This window comes from Prunus dulcis, chromosome 4 (genome assembly GCF_902201215.1).
Source record: "Prunus dulcis chromosome 4, ALMONDv2, whole genome shotgun sequence".
NCBI lineage: Eukaryota > Viridiplantae > Streptophyta > Magnoliopsida > Rosales > Rosaceae > Prunus > Prunus dulcis.
This window is the reverse complement of record NC_047653.1, coordinates 12,182,691-12,200,762: the sequence shown is the minus strand read 5'-3', so window position 1 is coordinate 12,200,762 and position 18,072 is coordinate 12,182,691. Positions and strand designations below refer to the sequence as shown.

Here is an 18,072-nt window from a genome sequence, read left to right as displayed (position 1 = left end):
TGGATACAGACCATAAAAAACCTATCATTTTCCTCCTGTTCTGACACGTGCCACTGACAAAATTCAATTTAAGGAGACAAGGGCACCTACCCTTTGTTTCATCTTAAATTCAAAGGACAACCAGAATAATTACACTTGTCACATGCTTTGATGCCCCAAATCCAATTGTAGCTCAACTAGTGGGGACCAGAAAAGTCCCCTGGCTTATGGTTCATGGTCTCTGGTTCACTCCATCAAAATCTAATATAATATTTTTATTTTTGATTCGACAAAATGTAATCTAATCCGGAACTTTGTAAAATTTGCGTAGTAGTAGTTAGAAGTTAGCGGTCGGCAGTAGGCATAAAACCATGACCATTCCTTGTTTCATGTTCATTGGAATTTATGTGTCTGTCTCTTTCTTCACAACCTCAAATGCAGCTGATGCCGTAACTCAATCCCAAACCCTTAGAGATGGCAAAACCTTGGTTTCCAAACATGGCAGCTTTCAGTTGGGTTTTTTCAGTCCAACAGCAAGTGACACCAAGAACCGCTTCTTGGGGATTTGGTGCAAGAATTCATCAGTCTCATCAGCCACAACTGTTACTTGGGTTGCAAATCCGCACAACCCCATCAATGGTTCGTCAGGCCTTCTGATGATCAACAGCTCCGGAAATGTTGTCCTTCTAAGTCAAAATAGCACTGTTGTTTGGTCAATAGCTTTGTCCAAGCAAACCCCGAATCCCATTTTGCAGCTCTTGGATTCTGGCAATCTTGTCCTAAGAGAAGCCCGAGATGGGAATTCAAGGAACTACTTGTGGCAAAGCTTGCAGTGGGACGAGAAGGCCGGTCTTTACCGGAGTCTATTGGCTTCGAGTTCAAGTGACATCTGTGACAATTATGGCCGTTGTGGCCCCTATGGAATGTGTGACATTAGCAACTCAGAAGTTTGCAGCTGTTTAAAAGGGTTTCAACCCAAAGATCCTGGAAATTGGAAGTATGCAGACAACTCAGGAGGTTGTGAGCGTATTATACCATTCGTGTGCCAAAATGAAGACGGGTTTAAGAAATATGGTGGGGTGAAGCTGCCAGATACAACACATTCTTGGGTCAACCAAAGTATGAGCCTCAAAGAATGCAGGGCAAGTTGCTTGAACAACTGTTCTTGTACGGCTTATGCAATCTCTAATGTCAAAGGGGGCAGTAGCTGCACTATCTGGTTTGGTGATCTTATCAGCCTTAGGAAGCTTCTTGATGAAGGGCAGGATCTATATGTTCGAATGCCTGCTTCGGAATCAGGTGTGTGATTTAATCTTTTAACTTTATGTGTGCCATTTTAGTAATCTTTTTTTTTAGCCTAGGGCCTAAATAATTATGTAAACTTCTCATGTTTTGCTAGTTCTTGTATCAGTTGTTTTGTATTGCCTGATGAATCCATTAGCTGCTCTAAAAACTTTGATTATGTCCCCTGCTTTATAGTTCCCGTATTTTTAGTTGATGCTGTGATATAACTCTAGTTGCTTTGCCCTTTTGAAATAACCTATGAAGACACAGACCGTCCGCGTAAGACGAAAATAATAGTGATAGCTGTAGCCGCAGTATCCATTGTTTCCGGGACGTTCTTAGCTGTCTATTGTATTCACAGAAGGAGGAGAAAGCTCAAAGGTAATATTCTTCTCTAAAACATATTCCCATTAGTCCATATCATCTTTTTGTTCCCAATTGGTACAGTAAAGAGACTCTGCCTACATTCTGTAATGGAATATCCCGAACAAGAGGTGCTTTGATGTGTTCTCATTTAATCTCAACTTCTAATGCTTTAGCATAAGTATTAGTAAATATTGTCACCAACCAAAGAAAATTTTTACATTGCACATAATGATATAAAATTTCCTCAGGAATGCTATGAGACAGAGCTTAATTCAAGTCTGGAAGTTCCATTGCAATTGTAACTGAAGCTCTTGTTTTAACACTAGAATGAATTCAACAAAAGTTGCAAAGTTAAAGGGAACATCTGTCGACGTGAGTCTTAATCTGCACTAAAACCAGAACAAGAATAAGACTTAAGGAAATAAAGAGGATTGATGAAATCAAATGAGCAGCACAGGCCTTAGTATATATTTCATATTGAAAGAGCCGAGAAAAATCATTTAACTACCAATTGAGGAAGATGCTTGATGTAGGGTAAGAAGAAGGCAAAAGATTCACTGGATCTGTATTTTCATTAAGGGTCAATTGACATGTAATAAGTTTACATGTATCAAGTCAATTCCTTCAACGCTTTTTGATTTTATTTAAGAGTCTATTACTGATTTATTGTACCTGATGAGAAGCTGATCTTCTTTGTTTTTATTCTTTGTGTTAGAGAAACTGCGGAAAGATGGAATGATGGGTCAGAACAATGAAGGACAGAAGGAAGACCTGGAGCTACCATCCTTTAGCTTGCCAACAATAATCACAGCCACTGATAACTTTTCATTCAACATGAAGCTTGGAGAAGGTGGTTTTGGATCCGTGTACAAGGTAAATTTCTAATTTTGTGATCCTGTAAATATCAATGAAGCAGTTGTTTTGTTCAAAACTTCATAATGCTTTTGCTAAAGAGAATTTTCAGGGTAGAGTAGGAGATGGGCAAGAGATTGCAGTGAAGAGGCTCTCCCAAAGTTCTAGGCAAGGAATCGCCGAATTCAAAAATGAAGTTATACTAATAGCCAAACTTCAGCACCGAAATCTTGTAAAGCTTCTTGGCTACTGCATTCAGGGAGAAGAAAGATTGCTCATTTATGAATATATGCCCAACAAAAGCTTGGACTTCTACATTTTTGGTATGGATCCTTTGTAACTTACTAATACTGTTGGAATTAGATATTGCACTACAAACATCGTACTTTTGGTTCTAAGACGCTTGAATTTGTACTTCTGAGAATTCAAATTAGAGTGACATGTTAGATTAAAACTTTGCCAGATGAAAATCAAGGTAGACTGTTAGATTGGTCTCAACGCTTCCCCATTATCTGTGGGATTGCAAGGGGTCTTCTCTATCTGCATCAAGATTCCAGACTGAGGATTATTCATAGAGATCTTAAAGCAAGCAATGTGTTACTTGATAAAGAGATGAACCCAAAAATCTCAGACTTTGGCATGGCTAGAATATTTGGAGGAGATCAGACTGAAGGAGTTACAAAGAAAGTTGTTGGAACCTAGTAAGTATCCCATGCATCTCTGCCTATTATCTACTACTTTCTGAATCATTAAAGTTTTTGTTTTTTGTGACATACTGCAGTGGTTATATGGCACCAGAATACGCCATTGATGGTCAATTCTCCGTAAAATCCGATGTTTTTAGCTTTGGTGTTTTATTGTTGGAGACACTAAGTGGAAAGAGAAGTAGAGGGTTTTATGATCGAAATCACAACCTCAACCTCATTGGACATGTAAGTATCAACTATTGAGTTTCTCATTTTACTTGTGTTTCATTTTGTGACTGTCAAACATGTTATATGTGCCTTTAGGCGTGGCGATTATGGAAAGAGGGAAGGTCCTTAGAGATGATTGATAAATGCTTAAGTGATTCGTGCACTCTCTCAGAAGTCTTGCGTTGCATACATGTTAGTCTTTTATGTGTGCAACAGCTTCCTGAAGACAGGCCAACCATGTCAACTGTGGTTCTGATGTTAGGTGGTGAGAGCGCCTTGCCTCAACCCAAAAAGCCAGCTTTCTTTTTAGGAAAACATCCATCCTCTGAAGCAGGTTCTTCTTCAAGTAAGAACCAAACGTCTTCAACTTTCGGTGTGAGAAACGAAACATCTTCAACTAATGAATCTTCGATAACAGTGTTGGAGCCTCGATAAGATTTGCTAATTGTACATCTAGTACCATGCTAATTTTGTTTGATCTGAAGGAACTATCTGATTTATACAAGGTATAATTCAATTCATATCCTCATTTTGTACTCCATAAGTATAAGCAAAGAATTTGAACTCAAAGTAACAATGTAACCTGATGTTCAAACAGGCAGCCTGATTTTTTGTTGACAGACAGCTTCAAGATAGAAAGATGGGAATTCAGGGATCTATTTGTGACACAGTTTTTTTTTTTTTTTTTTTTCGGTCGAAAATTTGTGACAGAGCTTTGACTATCCTTCTGATACATTTTTACCAGGAAATTGAATGAAGCTTGGCAGCTGGAGCTTAAAAAGACAGGTCTTGACTCTTGACCAATTACTTCCTTGTGCTCTACAAGAGAAATGTGGCAAACTCAAACTTGAAATGTCTTTGCTTTGCTTCGGTGCCAAGAATGCTATGACCATTATGACCCTTTAGGTGCGTTTGGAAATTGTATCATGGGCTTCTTCAAGCATGTACCCAAACATTTGTTTTGTTTTGTTTTCTGTTTTTTTGTTTTTGTTTTAATTTGTCACAATGTAGTTTGTTTTGATTAGTATTTGATTTTATTCCCATGATGATTCCAATGCTTCATTACATTAAATAGAGGTCATGATGCATGTCATGTTATATAACAATCATAAACTCTTAAGACACAAGAAAAAATAATTATTTCCACTTTGTCAAGGTGTTTTCTATAATTTTTATAGCAACAAAAACTTTTTTTTGTTTTTTGTTTTGTTTTTTTTGGTTGCCGGAATTAGAAAGGAGGAGAGGGGAAAACTCACACACACGAGTGGGAATTGAACCCACAATCACCTAGAAGCACGTCAAAAATCTGGATCAATCTAACACACACTCAATTGGTTAATAGCAACTAAACTTTATAAAGCTGAAGTTGCAGCATGCATAAATATTTGGTTGCCAACCCAGATAATATATATATTTTTAAATCAGAAAAAGGAAACAAATAAAATTTAATAGTAAGGATTATAATATGGTAGACTATATAGTTAAATAAAGAAATGAAAAATAAATATGAGATTAGTGGGATGACTAATCATAACACTTGATATTAAAGAGATGAAATTTAAAAATGATTAGTGGGTCAACCAAACCAAGCCACGTAATAAATCCAGATATTCCATGTCTTCATTTCATATGAGGCAAATACAAGACTTGGTCAATTTCTTTGTCACATTCCAAATTTCAAAGCTTCAAAGCCTTCATTCTTTCATTCAATAAATTATCAAAATCACACTCCAATTCAAAAATCGTTTTACATCTCTGCCCTAATTCCCAAATACACAACAGAAGCAGGCAGGCAGGCAGGCAGGCAGAGGCAGGGCACAAGTTGCAGCAGTAAAATAACAGAAATCAAATGAGATGAAGTGAGGAAGAAGACCAGAAAGCCCCAAATCCCTCTCCAAAAAAAGAAAAGAGCAGAGAGAATGGAGAACGGTCACGATTGGAAAATTGCTGAGAAATTCTCAGGTTTGACGATTTCCGGCGCTGACCCAATTCGTTCTTCAAACAACAGCACCAGCAATCAAGACGGAAACTTGCTTCAGGTCATGAAAGCCATGGAAGCTGCAGAGGCCACAATCAAGCAACAGGTTGAAGAGAACATCCGATTGAGGACCCAGCTCGAACACAAGATGCTCGAGCTCCACAGATACAAGCTCCAGGAATCCATGCCCACCCAAATGCCGCCTTCTGTTGATCCATGGGCCCAGCGCCTCCATGGATCTCATGATCAAGCTCATCAACCAGTTGCCCATGTCGACAATCAAATCGATAGGATTGCAAATCCCGCGCAGATTCATAGAGAATCAGAAACCCGAGAAACCCAATTGGGTAGCAGCGAGATCAATGGAGCCATGAAGGTCGTTCGAGTTTCTGGTAATCAGGTAGCTGCAGAAAACGCCAGCAGTGGCATCTCTCGGTTGTCTTCACCGTCCACAACGACGTCGCTTTCTCCGGGAAGGTCGAGCACCGAAGGGGAATATGATCCTCAGCGTGTCAATTTTTCTGGACATGGGTTGATGCCATTGACTGAAAGAAACAACCCCAGCAACAGCCTGTGGAAGAAGGATCTGGTTGTTAAGGTTCATGAACATGAACAAGAGATTATGCAATTGCGAAAGCATTTGGCGGATTATTCGATCAAAGAAGCGCAAATTCGAAACGAAAAGTATGTGCTGGAGAAGCGCATTGCTTATATGCGTTTGGCATTTGATCAGCAGCAGCAGGACCTTGCTGATGCTGCATCAAAGGCTCTGTCTTACAGACAGGACATTATTGAGGAAAACATTCGGCTCGCTTATGCCGTGCAGGATGCACAGCAGGAGAGATCGACGTTTGTTTCCTCTTTGCTGCCAATTCTGGCTGAGTACTCATTGCAGCCTCCGGTTCCTGATGCACAGTCCATTGTTGGCAATGTCAAGGTTCTGTTTAGGCATTTGCAGGAGAAGTTGCTTCTTACTGAGTCCAAATTGAAGGAGTTGCAGTATCAGTTAACGCCTTGGCGATCAGATTCGAATCAGCAGCCTAATAACATTAGCATTGCTGCGCCTCCTTCACCACCATCTCAGTCCATTGGTGGTGGAGCATTGCTAAATGTGAGCAGAAATGGGCTTGAAATGGTTCCTCAGAATCAGCCAACATATGCTTCCAATGGTGGAAGAGTGCCAGCTTCGGCTTCTGATACTCAGACAACTGCGGATTGGGATCATCATCCTCAGAGTGGTTTCGGTGGTGGTGCCCCCAACAATGTGGAAACCAATGACTTGGGATTGGGGAGGTATTCACCTGTTCCAAGCAGGACTTCAGCAGGCCAAGATCAAGATGTTCCTCTTAATCTTGCTGTTACTCAAGGTGATACACAGCGGGTAAATCAGTATAGTGGAGGGACAAGCAATAGACAGGTCACCTTTCGTGATCCGGTTGGGAACACACACAGAGAGATGGATGATCAATATGCAGAGGGGAACCAGAATGACAGAGAAAACTCATCCAATTGGAGTGCAGGGAACTCTCCTTACACATCCCCGCTTAACGATTCCAGCTCCCCGTATCCTCATTATCTACCGCCGGTTCTCGAAGAGGGTGGTTCATCTTCATATTCAGAGGCTGCAGATGATGATCCATTACCAGCTATAGAGGGCCTCCAAATTTCGGGTGAAGCTTTTCCGGGGCATGAACTTCAAGCGTGCGGGTACTCTATCAACGGAACAACCAGTTGCAACTTTGAGTGGGTGCGCCACATGCAAGATGGATCTGTCAATTACATCGATGGAGCAAAGCAACCAAATTATCTTGTAACTGCTGATGATGTCGATACATACCTTGCTATCGAAGTCCAGCCTCTGGATAACAGGAAGCGCAAGGGAGAGCTTGTAAAGGTGTTTGCCAATGAGCACAAGAAGATCACTTGTGATACTGAAATGCAAGGCCAGATAGAGAAGATTCTTTATAAGGGTCAGGCTTCATTCAAAATATTTCAGTTCGCTGGATATCTTGACATTTGGGAACCTGCTACATTGGCCATTAAGAGGGGAGCTTACAGCATTAAGGGCAGTGGAGGAACTAGTGGAAGTGGTGTTGTAGTTACAGAGAAGTTTTCGCCGAACACATTTGTCACAATTCCTTATGGAAGTCCTGCAGAATTCATAATAGTTAGTGGCTCGGATGGTGGTGGTGGTGGTAATGAGTATCTCTTAAGAGCAGACAATGAAAGCTGTTGTAGAGATACAGTTGTGCTCACATTAAGATTATTTATCCATAGGGCTGATGTGAGAAAAAACTCGAGGAGAGGGAAAAAGATGTTATTTTTTTAACAAGTAGCTGTTCCTGTTAGGCTCAGCATTCAGCAAGACTGTCTGTTGTTATTTGTTTTAGAGTCTGGGTGTCCATTACATATTTGGGGTGTTGGGTGTGCAGTTGAAATCTCAATTTGAGTAGCGTTGTGAGAAATTTTTGACTGAAATTGATGGCCTCATCTTTGCTCATTATTCTTTGTGGATGCCAATGACAAGCTCTGAGAAACCCACCATTTGAAGGCCCAATGTTCTTTTTAATGGTCCCAAAATTTCAACATGATCCATTCCTGCCAAAAGAATTTAAAAAATCCAAAGCATCTAGTATTAGTACTTTTTTGACCATGCTTGCAGAAATTACAAAACATTCAAGCCTGCATTAGACCATCATCAGCCTGGAAGCTATTTTGGTGTAACAGTATCACATATACAATCACTGGCCACTTATCTTTTCCCTTCTTTTACTCTAGTAGCTACAAGTTTTCCAATGTTGATTGAAAAACTACTTCAATTTTTATATAATTTGACTGTTTCCATGGGAAAATTGCACGCCAACACAGCTATGAATAATACCTCGAATAAATTACATGGTGCAAGATTTGCAATTAATTGCATCTCATCGAGCCTCAGGCAACGTTATGGTAGAGTCATAGGTTGAAGATGGTTCGTTAGTTGAAGATGTTAAGTTCTTACTTGAAGAATCTGCTTCAGACGAATATTTTCCACCAAAGAAACCTGGTTTTTTGGGTTGAGGCAAGGGGAACTCATCACCTAACATCAGAATCACGGATGACATGGTTGGCCTGTCTACAGGAAGCTGTTGCACACATAAAAGACTAACATGTATGCAACGCAAGAGTTCAGATAGAGTGCATGAGTCCCTTAAGCTTTCATCAATCAACTCTAGAGACCTCCCTCCTTTCCACAATCTCCATGCCTAAGGCACATAATATGTTTGTTAGTCACAAGATCAAACACACGTATATGAGGTCTTTGATGGAGACTACTCACATGTCCGATGAGGTTAAGGTTGTCATCCGGATCATAAAATCCTCTACTTCTCTTCCCGCTTACTATCTCCAACATTAAAATTCCAAAGCTAAAAACGTCTGATTTTACAGAGAATTGACCATCAATGGCATATTCTGGTGCCATATAACCACTGTGGTATTAACAAGAAACAAAACACATTAGTTAAGAAACTATTAGATGATAATTAAAATGCTATATGAGAAGAAACAAATCACTTGAACTTCGAAAATAGCATGTGATAAGGAGAGTTATAATGGATACTTACTAGGTCCCAACCACGTTTCTTGTAACTCCTTCAGTCTGATCTCCTCCAAATGTTCTAGCCAAGCCGAAATCTGAGATTTTTGGGTTCATGTCCTTATCAAGTAATACATTACTTGCTTTAAGATCTCTATGGATAATCCTCAGTCTGGAATCTTGATGAAGATAGAGAAGTCCCCTAGCGATCCCATGGATAATGTGGAACCGTTGTGACCAATCTAACAATCTACCTTGAGTTTTATCTGCAAGTTTTAATTGAAATTAGTCCAATTTGAAATCCCAAATGAACAAGCTGAAGAGTTTTAGAACCTAAAAATGACTAGTAAAACTATTTTTAACAATATATAGTAAGTTTTAATGATCCTAACCAAAAATGTAGAAGTCCAAGCTTCTGTTGGGAAGATATTCATAGATAAGCAATTTCTCTTCTCCGTCAATGCAACAGCCTAGAAGCCTTACAAGATTCCGGTGCTGAAGTTTGGCTATTAGTAGTACTTCATTTTTGAACTCATCTGGCCCTTGTCCTGAACTTTGCGAGAGCCTCTTCACAGCAATTTCTTGCCCATCTTCTAGTCTACCCTGAAAATTCTCATTAGGAAAAGGATTACAAAGTTTCAGGAAAAAAAAAAAAAAAAAACTGCTTCATTGTTCTTTACAATTCTTATGCTTACATCTAGGAAACTTACCTTGTATACAGGTCCAAAACCACCTTCTCCAAGCTTCCTGGTGAATGAAAAGTTATCAGTGGCGGTGACTATTGTTGGCAGACTAAATAATGGTAGCTCCAGGTCGGCTTCCTGTCCTTCATTGTCCTGACCCATCATTCCATTCTTCCTAATTTTCTCTAAAAAAATAAAGAAGATCAACTACTCCCCAAGTATGATGAATGAGAAGCAAAATATGAATACATTTAGAGTAATTACAAATCAAATGACCATATAATTAAAATATAAAAGCTGTGTCTCTTTTGTGTTTTCCTATCCTGTACTCATGCATTCACTCTTAAAAGGGTCACTGTTCCATTCAGGTAACAGAGCGTATACAACAAATAACTGCAAACTTAAGGAATCTAAATCCACATGAGTAATGAGTTTAATCTGCCCAGAAGCAAATGTCATGGGGAGTGGATAGCGCATTATTCAGTACACCATCCTATGGTTGGAAGCTAAATACACCATCTTAAGAAAAGAGATCATTGGTAAAGTCAAATGAGCAGCACTTGATGCAGACGTAGGATGGAACCCAGAAATATTATATAATTATCAATTAAGAAAAATGCTTGATTTGAAGTCAACACAAACTAGAATAACAAGAACCAACCTCTAGTCTTCTGTATAAAAAGAAGTCCTGGGTGGCCTTTTTTTTATTGTTTGATCATTGTGTGATTGAAATTCATGAAGTGTGTATTAGTTTCATCAAGGCAGCCTCACAATTCAGACAGCGGCTTGGTATTTTTGGCTGGTGACAACGTTCAATAATGGAATTCATTTCTAAAGCACTGACAGTTGAGATTAACGAAAACACATAAAAAAATATTCTTGCTCAGAATACTGCATTGCAGAATGGATGTAGCAACCTCTCTTTATAATATTTTATTGAATAACACTAAGGTAAAATGGCAATAGTTTTACAAAGTTGAAGGTCATAAAAGAACTAGTACCTCTGAACTTTCTCCTCTTTCTGCGAATGCAATAAACAGCTAAGAGTGTCCCGGAAACAACCGAAGCAACAGCTACAACTATCACGGCTATCTTTGTCTTAGGCCAATTAGCCTCTTCATAGTTAATTTCAACAGAGAAAGAGAACTACTGTTAAATGACAGCTAGAATGACAAATATGAGCAGAACATAAAACAAGTGAAATGATCAAAAGTTTACAGAAAATTATGGTTTCATCAGGCAATACACAACTATTGGCTTAATGATTGAGCCCCTAGGAAGAAAATGATTAATGATTTAACATTAGTGGCGCACCTAATTATTTACTGAGGAGAAAAAGAAAATCTGTTGCACATACTTAATCCTGAAGTAGGCATTTGAATATACAGATCCTGCCCACCATCCAAGAGCTCTCTGGTGTTCATCAGATTACCAAACCAGATGGTGCAGCCACTGACTCCTCCTTTGACACTGGAGCTTGCGTAAGCCATACAAGAACAGTTGTTCAAGCAAATTTCCCTGCATTCCCTGAGACTCAAAGTTTGGTTGACCCAGGAATTTGTGATGTCTGGCAACTTTACCCCAGGATATTTGATAAACTCATGTTTATTTTGGCAGCTCAAAGGTTCAGTACGCACACAACCTTCTTGGTATGCTCCGATGTTCCATTTTCCAAGTGCTTTGGGCTCGAAGCCTTTGAAGCAACTACAAACTGGGGATTTAGTAATGGTACATATTCCATTGGGTCCACAACGTCCATTACTGTCACAGTAGTCTCCTGAAGTTGATGTGTCATGCTCTACCCTTGAAGCCAATAGACTCCTGCAAGCCCTAGTCTTTACCTTCCATTCAATCTTCATACCCTGAAACAACTTATCAGAGTGAGAGTCAAAGCTTTGCCACAAGTAGTTTTCTGAGTTTCCATCTTTGGCTTCTCTTAGGACAAGATTGCCAGAATCCAAGAGCTGCAAAATCGGATTCCTAGGTTGTCTGGACAAATTTATTGACCAAACAACAGTCTGATCTTGGCTTAGAAGGACAACACTGCCCGTGCTGTTTATCATCAAAATCCCAGATGAACCATTAATGGGGTTTTGCTGGTTTGCAACCCAAGTGACATTTGTGACTAATGAAACAGAACTCTTGTACCAAATTCCCAAGAAGCTGTTTTTGGAGTCAGGAGCTGGTTGACTGAAAAATCCCAATTCAAAACTGCCATGTTTGGAAATCAAGGTGTTACCATCTCTAAGGGATTGGGATTGAGTAATGGCATCAGCTGCAGTTGAGGTTTTGTTGAAAAAGAGGGACACGTAAATTCCAATGAACATGAATGAAAAAATACTGCCCATTGTTTTCTTTCTAGTCTTGGAGTTCTACATCATCTAGTCTTAGAGTTCTACATCATCTATGCCTGCCAGCCTACTACTAAGTAGAATCTTTACAAGTTCAAGATTCTTAGATGGGTAGATACGTACAAAGATGATGTAGTATTGTATCCAGAAGGGGGCATAATGCCATTGACCGCCATCCACAGATTTGTTGACTTTTGTGGCCCACAAAGATGAAAAAAACATGGCTTGGCCCCACAGATCGAAGTTTAGCGGGTGACGGGCCAGCCTGGGAATTGGGAAAATTATATTCTTTGCAAATATACATGCGTAATACTACTTAAAATGAAACTGGAAAGAGTAAAGTAAGTCCATCAGATTCTGGAGCCTCAAACTCAGACAATAATAGGAAAAAAGCCGAAGTTGTAACCCAAATAAATAAAAAACGGAGAGAGAGAGAGAGGGGGAGACCTGCAATTCCTTCTTTTCCAGGAGAAGAGAAGACCCAAGAAGATTGTTGGGGTGTAATGGCGCGAAGGGTCCTATAGGGTACACACAAGTGCGTTTGGACCGAAAAAGAAGATGAAAGTGAAGTGACCACAGTAGACAAGCGGGCCCTATTTGATTTTAGTGGGTAGTCACATCACACAGAGGCTACTGCGAATCTGTGATAGGGAGAAAGTCAGAAATAAAAGGGATTAAATGATGTGGGGATGAAATTCCTAACTCATTTATGAACTCGATAAAAATCTACGGGGTTGACTGAATGATTAAACGTGTGTGATGGAGTTGAACAGTTACATGAATGACCGAGGACTAAAATTAAGTTCATAGATCATTGGTGACTATAGGCATTAACCTTTATTTTTTTTTATACAAGCCATAAGCAAATTGTCCCAACTCGTGTCTATTTGATGAGCGAAACTCTCATGCAACGGGAATATCATTTTTTACTATTCCAACTAATAATACAATGATACGGGAAAAAAATTAGACATTAACCTTTTAGATTAATCATCGCATCCCTTAAAACAACTGTTGTAGTCCACAATACATTTGCAGCACAGCATCAGGTTAGCTGGGTGAGACATGGTGAATTGGTTAAATATCTAGTTTTGGTAAGTAATGGTTGGTAACTTCAATATTGAGTGCATTGTAGCAGGTAAAGATTGATATTTAGCCCTTGAAAAAAAAAAGTTACAAAAGGAGTGGCTTAGCTTGGACAGTAGAAAGATCTATGCATGGAATGTATGATAAACAACACTTCATATATTTTTTCTGCATCAAATCTTTGATATGCATAGAATGTATGCCATTCATTGCAATTGGTTTAACATTCATAACAAAATGGATATTTTCTGTTTTCATTTCTTGCTGCTTTAGGTGATTTATTAGTGATTCTATTATAAGATATACAAGTAGGATCTCTACAGCTGTTCTTGTTAGGCTCCATTACATGTTTGGCTGTTGGGTGTGCAGATGAAATTTGTATCCCCTGACTGGGACTGAGAGCTAATATTGATGGCCCATCCTTCCTTGCTCATGATCATTCTATGCCAATCACAAGCTTTGAGAAACACATCATTGAAGAATGTTGGGACATTGAAGGCCCAAAACTGTTTAATGCACCCAAATCTCCTGCCAAGCTTTTTTAGACCGGTGCTTGCAGAAACTCCAACTATCAAGCTTCAAACAGAACATGAGCCTGGAAGTGGAAGCTATAATGTTACTTTTACTCCAAGGTGCATTCAGAAAAAATATTCCATGTGTTAATATAATTTGACTGTTTCTGCAGGAAAATTGCACTGCAACTGGGGGTGGGTACGGTATGGTACAGTACGGTATTGAGCTTGTACTGCTACCGATACCGGAAATTAAAATCAGTATGGTATGGTATGAGATTATCGTTTGTCAAAATTAATACCGTACAGTACCGTGCCAAATTAGTATCGGTACGGTATCGATACCATTTCGGAACCAAAATGACACAACTAAAAAATAAACAATAACAACATTTAACATTTAACATTTCACAGCTTCAGAAATTACCACATAACAATAATGAAAGACAGAGCATAGGACAATTCATGAAGAAAAGAGCATTTCTTGGTCAAAGACAGAGACTAAGTCCAAGAGTGATCTGAATTCTGATCACAAGGAAAAAGACACTCAAGGAAAAAGACACTCACGTGTAGACCCCTGCATGGACCTTGATGACCACTCTCAAGAGATTGATGAATGGGAGAGAGTCAATGGCATCCTGAATGGTTGTGAAGTCTCCAGCAGCACGGTTCTTAGCCACATGCAGAGTGTAAGAAGGGAAGAGCTTATTTTTGGCTGTCTTGAACACAGAGTGCTTCAGCCTTCCAACAAACCTCACCCACTTCATGAATTGCTGTTCTGAGAATTGGGCTTGTGTCATGTTCTTGGTCAAATGTACTTTCCCAGCTGAATACCTAGGTCGAAGTCCCTTGCTGAGGCATTGTGTTTGGGTTGAATTGAAGAGAAGAAGAACAATAATAACATAGAAAATGTGTTGGAATGTTGGCATTTAATTTTAAAACGAAAAAAAGAATAGGGGCTGATATGAGAAGGAGAGAATATGAGTATAAAAAGTTAAAAAAAAATTATATTTCAGTATTTGGTATGGTACAATATTGACCGGTACCAGATAATTGATACCGCTACCATACCATATTTTATTGGTACGGTACGGTACCAATTATCTTCCCATCCCAAATGAAATCACTATGGTACAGTATGGTTAATGTATGGTTTTGGTATTTCGGTTTTAGATGACAATCCCTAACTGCAACACTGTTATTAATAATACCTCGAAAAATTTACATGGTACAAGATTGAATCTTATCGAGCCTCCAGCACGGTTATTGTAGAGTCAAAGGGTGAAGATATTTCGTTCTTACTTGACGAAGAATCTGCTTGAGATGAATATCTTCCACCAAAGAAACCTGGCCTTTTGGGTTGAGGCAAGGCGCCCCCATCACCTAACATCAGAATCACAGATGACATGGTTGGCCTGTCTTCAGGAAGCTGTTGCACACATAAAAGACTAATGTGTATGCAGTGCAAGACTTCTGATAGAGCGCATGCGTCGCTTAAGCTTTCATCAATCAACTCTAGAGACCTCCCTCCTTTCCACAATCTCCATGCCTAAGAGGCACATAATATATATTTTTATCAGCCACAACATCAAACACAGGTAAATGAAGAATTTGATGGAGAATACCCACATGTCCAATGAGGTTAAGGTGTTCATCCGGATCATAAAATCCTCTACTTCTCTTCCCACTTACTATCTCCAACAACAAAATGCCAAAGCTAAAAACGTCTGATTTTACAGAGAATTGGCCATCAATGGCATATTCCGGTGCCATATAACCACTGTAGTATTTATAAGAAACATAACAAATTAATTTAAAAGCTAGTAGATAATAAGGAGAGATGTAATGGAGCAAGAAGCAAAACACATTAGTTAAGAAACTAATAGATCATAAGCAGAGATGTTCTGCATACTTACTAGGTTCCAACAACAGTTCTTGTAACTCCTTCATTCTGATCTCCTCCAAAAGTTTTAGCTAAGCCGAAGTCGGAGATTTTTGGGTTCATCTCCTTGTCAAGTAAAACATTACTTGCTTTAAGATCTCTATGAATAATCCTCAATCTTGAATCTTGATGCAGATAGAGAAGACCCCTGGCAATCCCACAGATAATGTGGAAGCGTTTTGACCAATACAACAGTCTACTTTGAGTTTGATCTAGCAAGTTTTATTCATGTTACTCCAATTTGAGATCTCATAAGTAAAACTGACATAAAAAGTATATAGTAAGATATAAAAAGGGTCCGAACCAAAAATGTAGAAGTCCAAGCTTTTGTTGGGCATGTGCTCATAAATCAGCAACTTCTCTTCGCCCTCAATGCAACAACCTAGAAGCCTCACGAGATTTCGGTGCTGAAGTTTGGCTATTAGTCGTACTTCGGTTTTGAACTCGTTTGATCCTTGCCCTGAACTTTGTGAGAGCCTCTTCACCGCAATTTCTTGCCCATCTATTAGTCTACCCTGAAAATTCTCATTGGCAAAAGGATTACAGAGTTCAGAGAAAGAAAAAGAAAAACTGCTCCAGTGAGGCTTAAAGTTCTTTTGCTCACACCTAGGAAATTTACCTTGTATACTGGTCCAAAACCACCTTCTCCAAGCTTCTTGTTGAATGAAAAGTTGTCAGTAGCAGTGGCTATTGTGGACAGACTAAATAATGGTACCTCCAGGTCTTCTTTCTGTCCTTCACAGTTCTGACTCATTGTTCCATGCTTTCCCATTTTCTCTAATAAGAAGCATGCTAGATATAAGTTACCACAAATTGTAAAGAAACTTCTTGCCCATATTAAGCTTATATCAACAGCACTCCCAGATAGTTTTTTTTTCTTTCCCTTTTTGGTTTCTTTTAATCATTATTTGTGATGCAAGTCATTCCATATCCATTAGTTTCACCATGCCTGCCTCAGAATTCAGAGAGTCACGTGAGATGATGTCGATGTGCCAAAATCTCAGTGTGTTTACTGATGGCGTTCTTAAGCGTAGAAAGTTGAAACTAAATGAGAACACATCAAAGTATTCTTGCTCATGATATTGCATTGCAGAATGGAGAAGTAACTCCCCTCTTTACAATATCTAATTGAGAAAAGAAAAAAGCAAAGAAGGTGGTGATAGAAGAATTATTACCTTTGAACTTCGAACTCTTACGGCAAATGCAACAAACAGCTAAGAGCATCCCAGAAACAATCGAAGCAATGGATACAACTATCACTGCAATCTTTGTCTTTCGGCAATTCGCGTCTTTGTAGTTTCAACAGGGAAAAACAGTTATTGTTAAATCACAGGTAAAATGAAAAATATGTGAAGAACATAAAGCAGGGGAAATAATATAATGGATTCAGCAGGCAATGTGATTAAATAAATACATAATGGAGAACCTAATTATTCATTGAGGACGAAAGAAAAAACTGTTGCACATACTCAGTTCCGAAGCAGGCATTCGAATATACAGATCCTGCCCACCAGCCAAAAGCTTTCTAATGTTGATAAGATCACCAAACCAGATGGTGCAGCCACTGCCTTCTCCTTTGATACCGGAGCTTGAGTAAGCCATACAAGAACAGTTGCTCAAGCAACTTGCTCTGCATTCCATGAGGTTCATACTTTGATTGACCCAAGAATTTGTGTTATCTGGCAATTTCACTGCAGCATATTTCATAAACCCAACTTTAATTTGGCATTTCAAAAGTTCAGGCCGCACACAACCTTCTGTATATTCTCCCAAGTTCCATTTTTCTGGTCTTTTGGGCTTGAATCCTTTTAAACAACTGCAGACTTGTGAATTACTAATGTCACACATTCCATTGGCGCCACAAAGGCCATCGTTGTCGCAGTAATCTCCTGAAGTTGATGCTAATAGACGCCGGTAAACCCCAGTATTTAAGAAACGCAATTCAAAGCTGCCATGTTTGAAAATCAAGGTATCAGCTGCAGTTGAGGTTCTGCAGAAAATGAGGAACACATAAATTCCAATGGAAATGAATGAAAGAATTTTGTCCATTTTTTTTCTAGTTTTGGATTAGTATGCCTACTAATTACAATTCACAACTGTAAAGTCTTTAATGTGAGCAAGTTGCAGATGAAGATGATAGCTAGATGGAGACATTATGAAGCAGCTCAACGGCATAGACCTCAACCACAAGTTAGTTGACTTTTTGACCCACTTAATGGTGAAACCAGATTTCTTTGCTTGAAAAAACGAGCTAGAAGTTGATGGGGCAGTTTGTCGACATGTGATTTGATTAATGTGGTTGCTGCATGTGTAATTCCAGGGGCTATTGGACCCAAAAATTATAAAAAAAATTGGAAGAGTAAAAGCAAATATTGTTTGAACTGGATGCCAAAGAAAGTCATCCAAAAAATTCAAAGGCAACTAGAACGAATGTCAAAGAAAGCAGCGATGTTGAAACGTTAAGATTGGCATCCCAGCAACTGAAATGTCAAGAACATAATTACACAATCTGCAAGTTGTGTGGACAATTTTAATTTTTTTCCTTTGT

At 39.0% G+C, this 18,072-nt stretch overlaps 4 protein-coding genes across 9 annotated transcripts; 2 read left to right on the top strand and 2 right to left on the bottom strand.

The window, feature by feature from the left end:
* Positions 1 to 259: 259 nt before the first annotated feature.
* On the top strand, positions 260 to 4,438 carry LOC117624025 (G-type lectin S-receptor-like serine/threonine-protein kinase At4g27290). Of its 4 annotated transcripts, none has more exons than XR_004585271.1 (8): positions 260 to 1,278; positions 1,534 to 1,644; positions 2,345 to 2,502; positions 2,594 to 2,804; positions 2,945 to 3,182; positions 3,263 to 3,413; positions 3,492 to 3,901; positions 3,994 to 4,438. XR_004585271.1 is itself a non-coding variant. In XM_034355137.1 (7 exons), exons 1-7 carry the CDS (start codon positions 351 to 353, stop codon positions 3,828 to 3,830), a joined length of 2,142 nt encoding a protein of 713 aa, XP_034211028.1. In that variant the 5' UTR covers positions 260 to 350; the 3' UTR covers positions 3,831 to 4,438. The 4 variants fall into 4 exon arrangements, 1 of the variants encoding a protein (XP_034211028.1); XR_004585270.1 differs by having other exon boundaries at positions 1,528 to 1,644; positions 4,141 to 4,438; XR_004585269.1 differs by having other exon boundaries at positions 1,528 to 1,644.
* Positions 4,439 to 5,042: 604 nt separating this feature from the next.
* LOC117624022 lies at positions 5,043 to 7,873 on the top strand. Its single transcript, XM_034355135.1, has one exon. The coding sequence runs from the start codon at positions 5,315 to 5,317 to the stop codon at positions 7,700 to 7,702; it is 2,388 nt and encodes a 795-aa protein (XP_034211026.1). The 5' UTR covers positions 5,043 to 5,314; the 3' UTR covers positions 7,703 to 7,873.
* Positions 7,413 to 12,564, bottom strand: LOC117624024 (G-type lectin S-receptor-like serine/threonine-protein kinase At4g27290). 2 transcript variants are annotated; one of them, XR_004585268.1, is made up of 10 exons: positions 12,432 to 12,564; positions 10,991 to 12,249; positions 10,635 to 10,748; positions 9,661 to 9,818; positions 9,343 to 9,553; positions 8,979 to 9,216; positions 8,693 to 8,843; positions 8,255 to 8,618; positions 7,916 to 7,971; positions 7,413 to 7,523 (listed from the first exon to the last, which is right to left on the bottom strand). XR_004585268.1 is itself a non-coding variant. In XM_034355136.1 (9 exons), exons 2-8 carry the CDS (start codon positions 11,979 to 11,981, stop codon positions 8,298 to 8,300), a joined length of 2,184 nt encoding a protein of 727 aa, XP_034211027.1. In that variant the 5' UTR covers positions 11,982 to 12,249; positions 12,432 to 12,564; the 3' UTR covers positions 7,679 to 7,971; positions 8,255 to 8,297. The 2 variants fall into 2 exon arrangements, 1 of the variants encoding a protein (XP_034211027.1); XM_034355136.1 differs by lacking the exon at positions 7,413 to 7,523 and having other exon boundaries at positions 7,679 to 7,971.
* Positions 12,565 to 14,569: 2,005 nt separating this feature from the next.
* Positions 14,570 to 17,584, bottom strand: LOC117624026 (G-type lectin S-receptor-like serine/threonine-protein kinase SD1-1). Of its 2 annotated transcripts, XM_034355139.1 has the most exons (7): positions 16,994 to 17,584; positions 16,700 to 16,813; positions 16,144 to 16,301; positions 15,829 to 16,039; positions 15,499 to 15,736; positions 15,212 to 15,362; positions 14,570 to 15,131 (listed from the first exon to the last, which is right to left on the bottom strand). In XM_034355139.1, the coding sequence occupies exons 1-7, from the start codon at positions 17,571 to 17,573 to the stop codon at positions 14,826 to 14,828; spliced, it is 1,758 nt and encodes a 585-aa protein (XP_034211030.1). In that variant the 5' UTR covers positions 17,574 to 17,584; the 3' UTR covers positions 14,570 to 14,825. The 2 variants fall into 2 exon arrangements, with proteins under 2 accessions (XP_034211030.1, XP_034211031.1); XM_034355140.1 differs by lacking the exons at positions 16,144 to 16,301; positions 16,700 to 16,813; positions 16,994 to 17,584 and having other exon boundaries at positions 15,499 to 15,672; positions 15,829 to 15,943.
* Between the last annotated feature and the right edge of the window lie 488 nt (positions 17,585 to 18,072).

Coding starts and splice junctions, on each gene's coding strand:
- LOC117624025 (XM_034355137.1), top strand. CDS start 351: ATGACCATTCCTTGTTTCATGTTCATTGGAATTTATGTGTCTGTCTCT. Junction 1,279..1,527: donor AATGCCTGCTTCGGAATCAG/GTGTGTGATTTA, acceptor TAACCTATGAAG/ACACAGACCGTCCGCGTAAG. Junction 1,645..2,344: donor AAGGAGGAGAAAGCTCAAAG/GTAATATTCTTC, acceptor TCTTTGTGTTAG/AGAAACTGCGGAAAGATGGA.
- LOC117624022 (XM_034355135.1), top strand. CDS start 5,315: ATGGAGAACGGTCACGATTGGAAAATTGCTGAGAAATTCTCAGGTTTG.
- LOC117624024 (XM_034355136.1), bottom strand. CDS start 11,981: ATGGGCAGTATTTTTTCATTCATGTTCATTGGAATTTACGTGTCCCTC. Junction 9,217..9,342: donor CTTGGACTTCTACATTTTTG/GTTAGGATCATT, acceptor TAAAACTTGCAG/ATAAAACTCAAGGTAGATTG. Junction 8,844..8,978: donor AGAAACGTGGTTGGGACCTA/GTAAGTATCCAT, acceptor TTAATACCACAG/TGGTTATATGGCACCAGAAT.
- LOC117624026 (XM_034355139.1), bottom strand. CDS start 17,573: ATGGACAAAATTCTTTCATTCATTTCCATTGGAATTTATGTGTTCCTC. Junction 16,814..16,993: donor AATGCCTGCTTCGGAACTGA/GTATGTGCAACA, acceptor GAAACTACAAAG/ACGCGAATTGCCGAAAGACA. Junction 16,302..16,699: donor TAAGAGTTCGAAGTTCAAAG/GTAATAATTCTT, acceptor GCTTCTTATTAG/AGAAAATGGGAAAGCATGGA.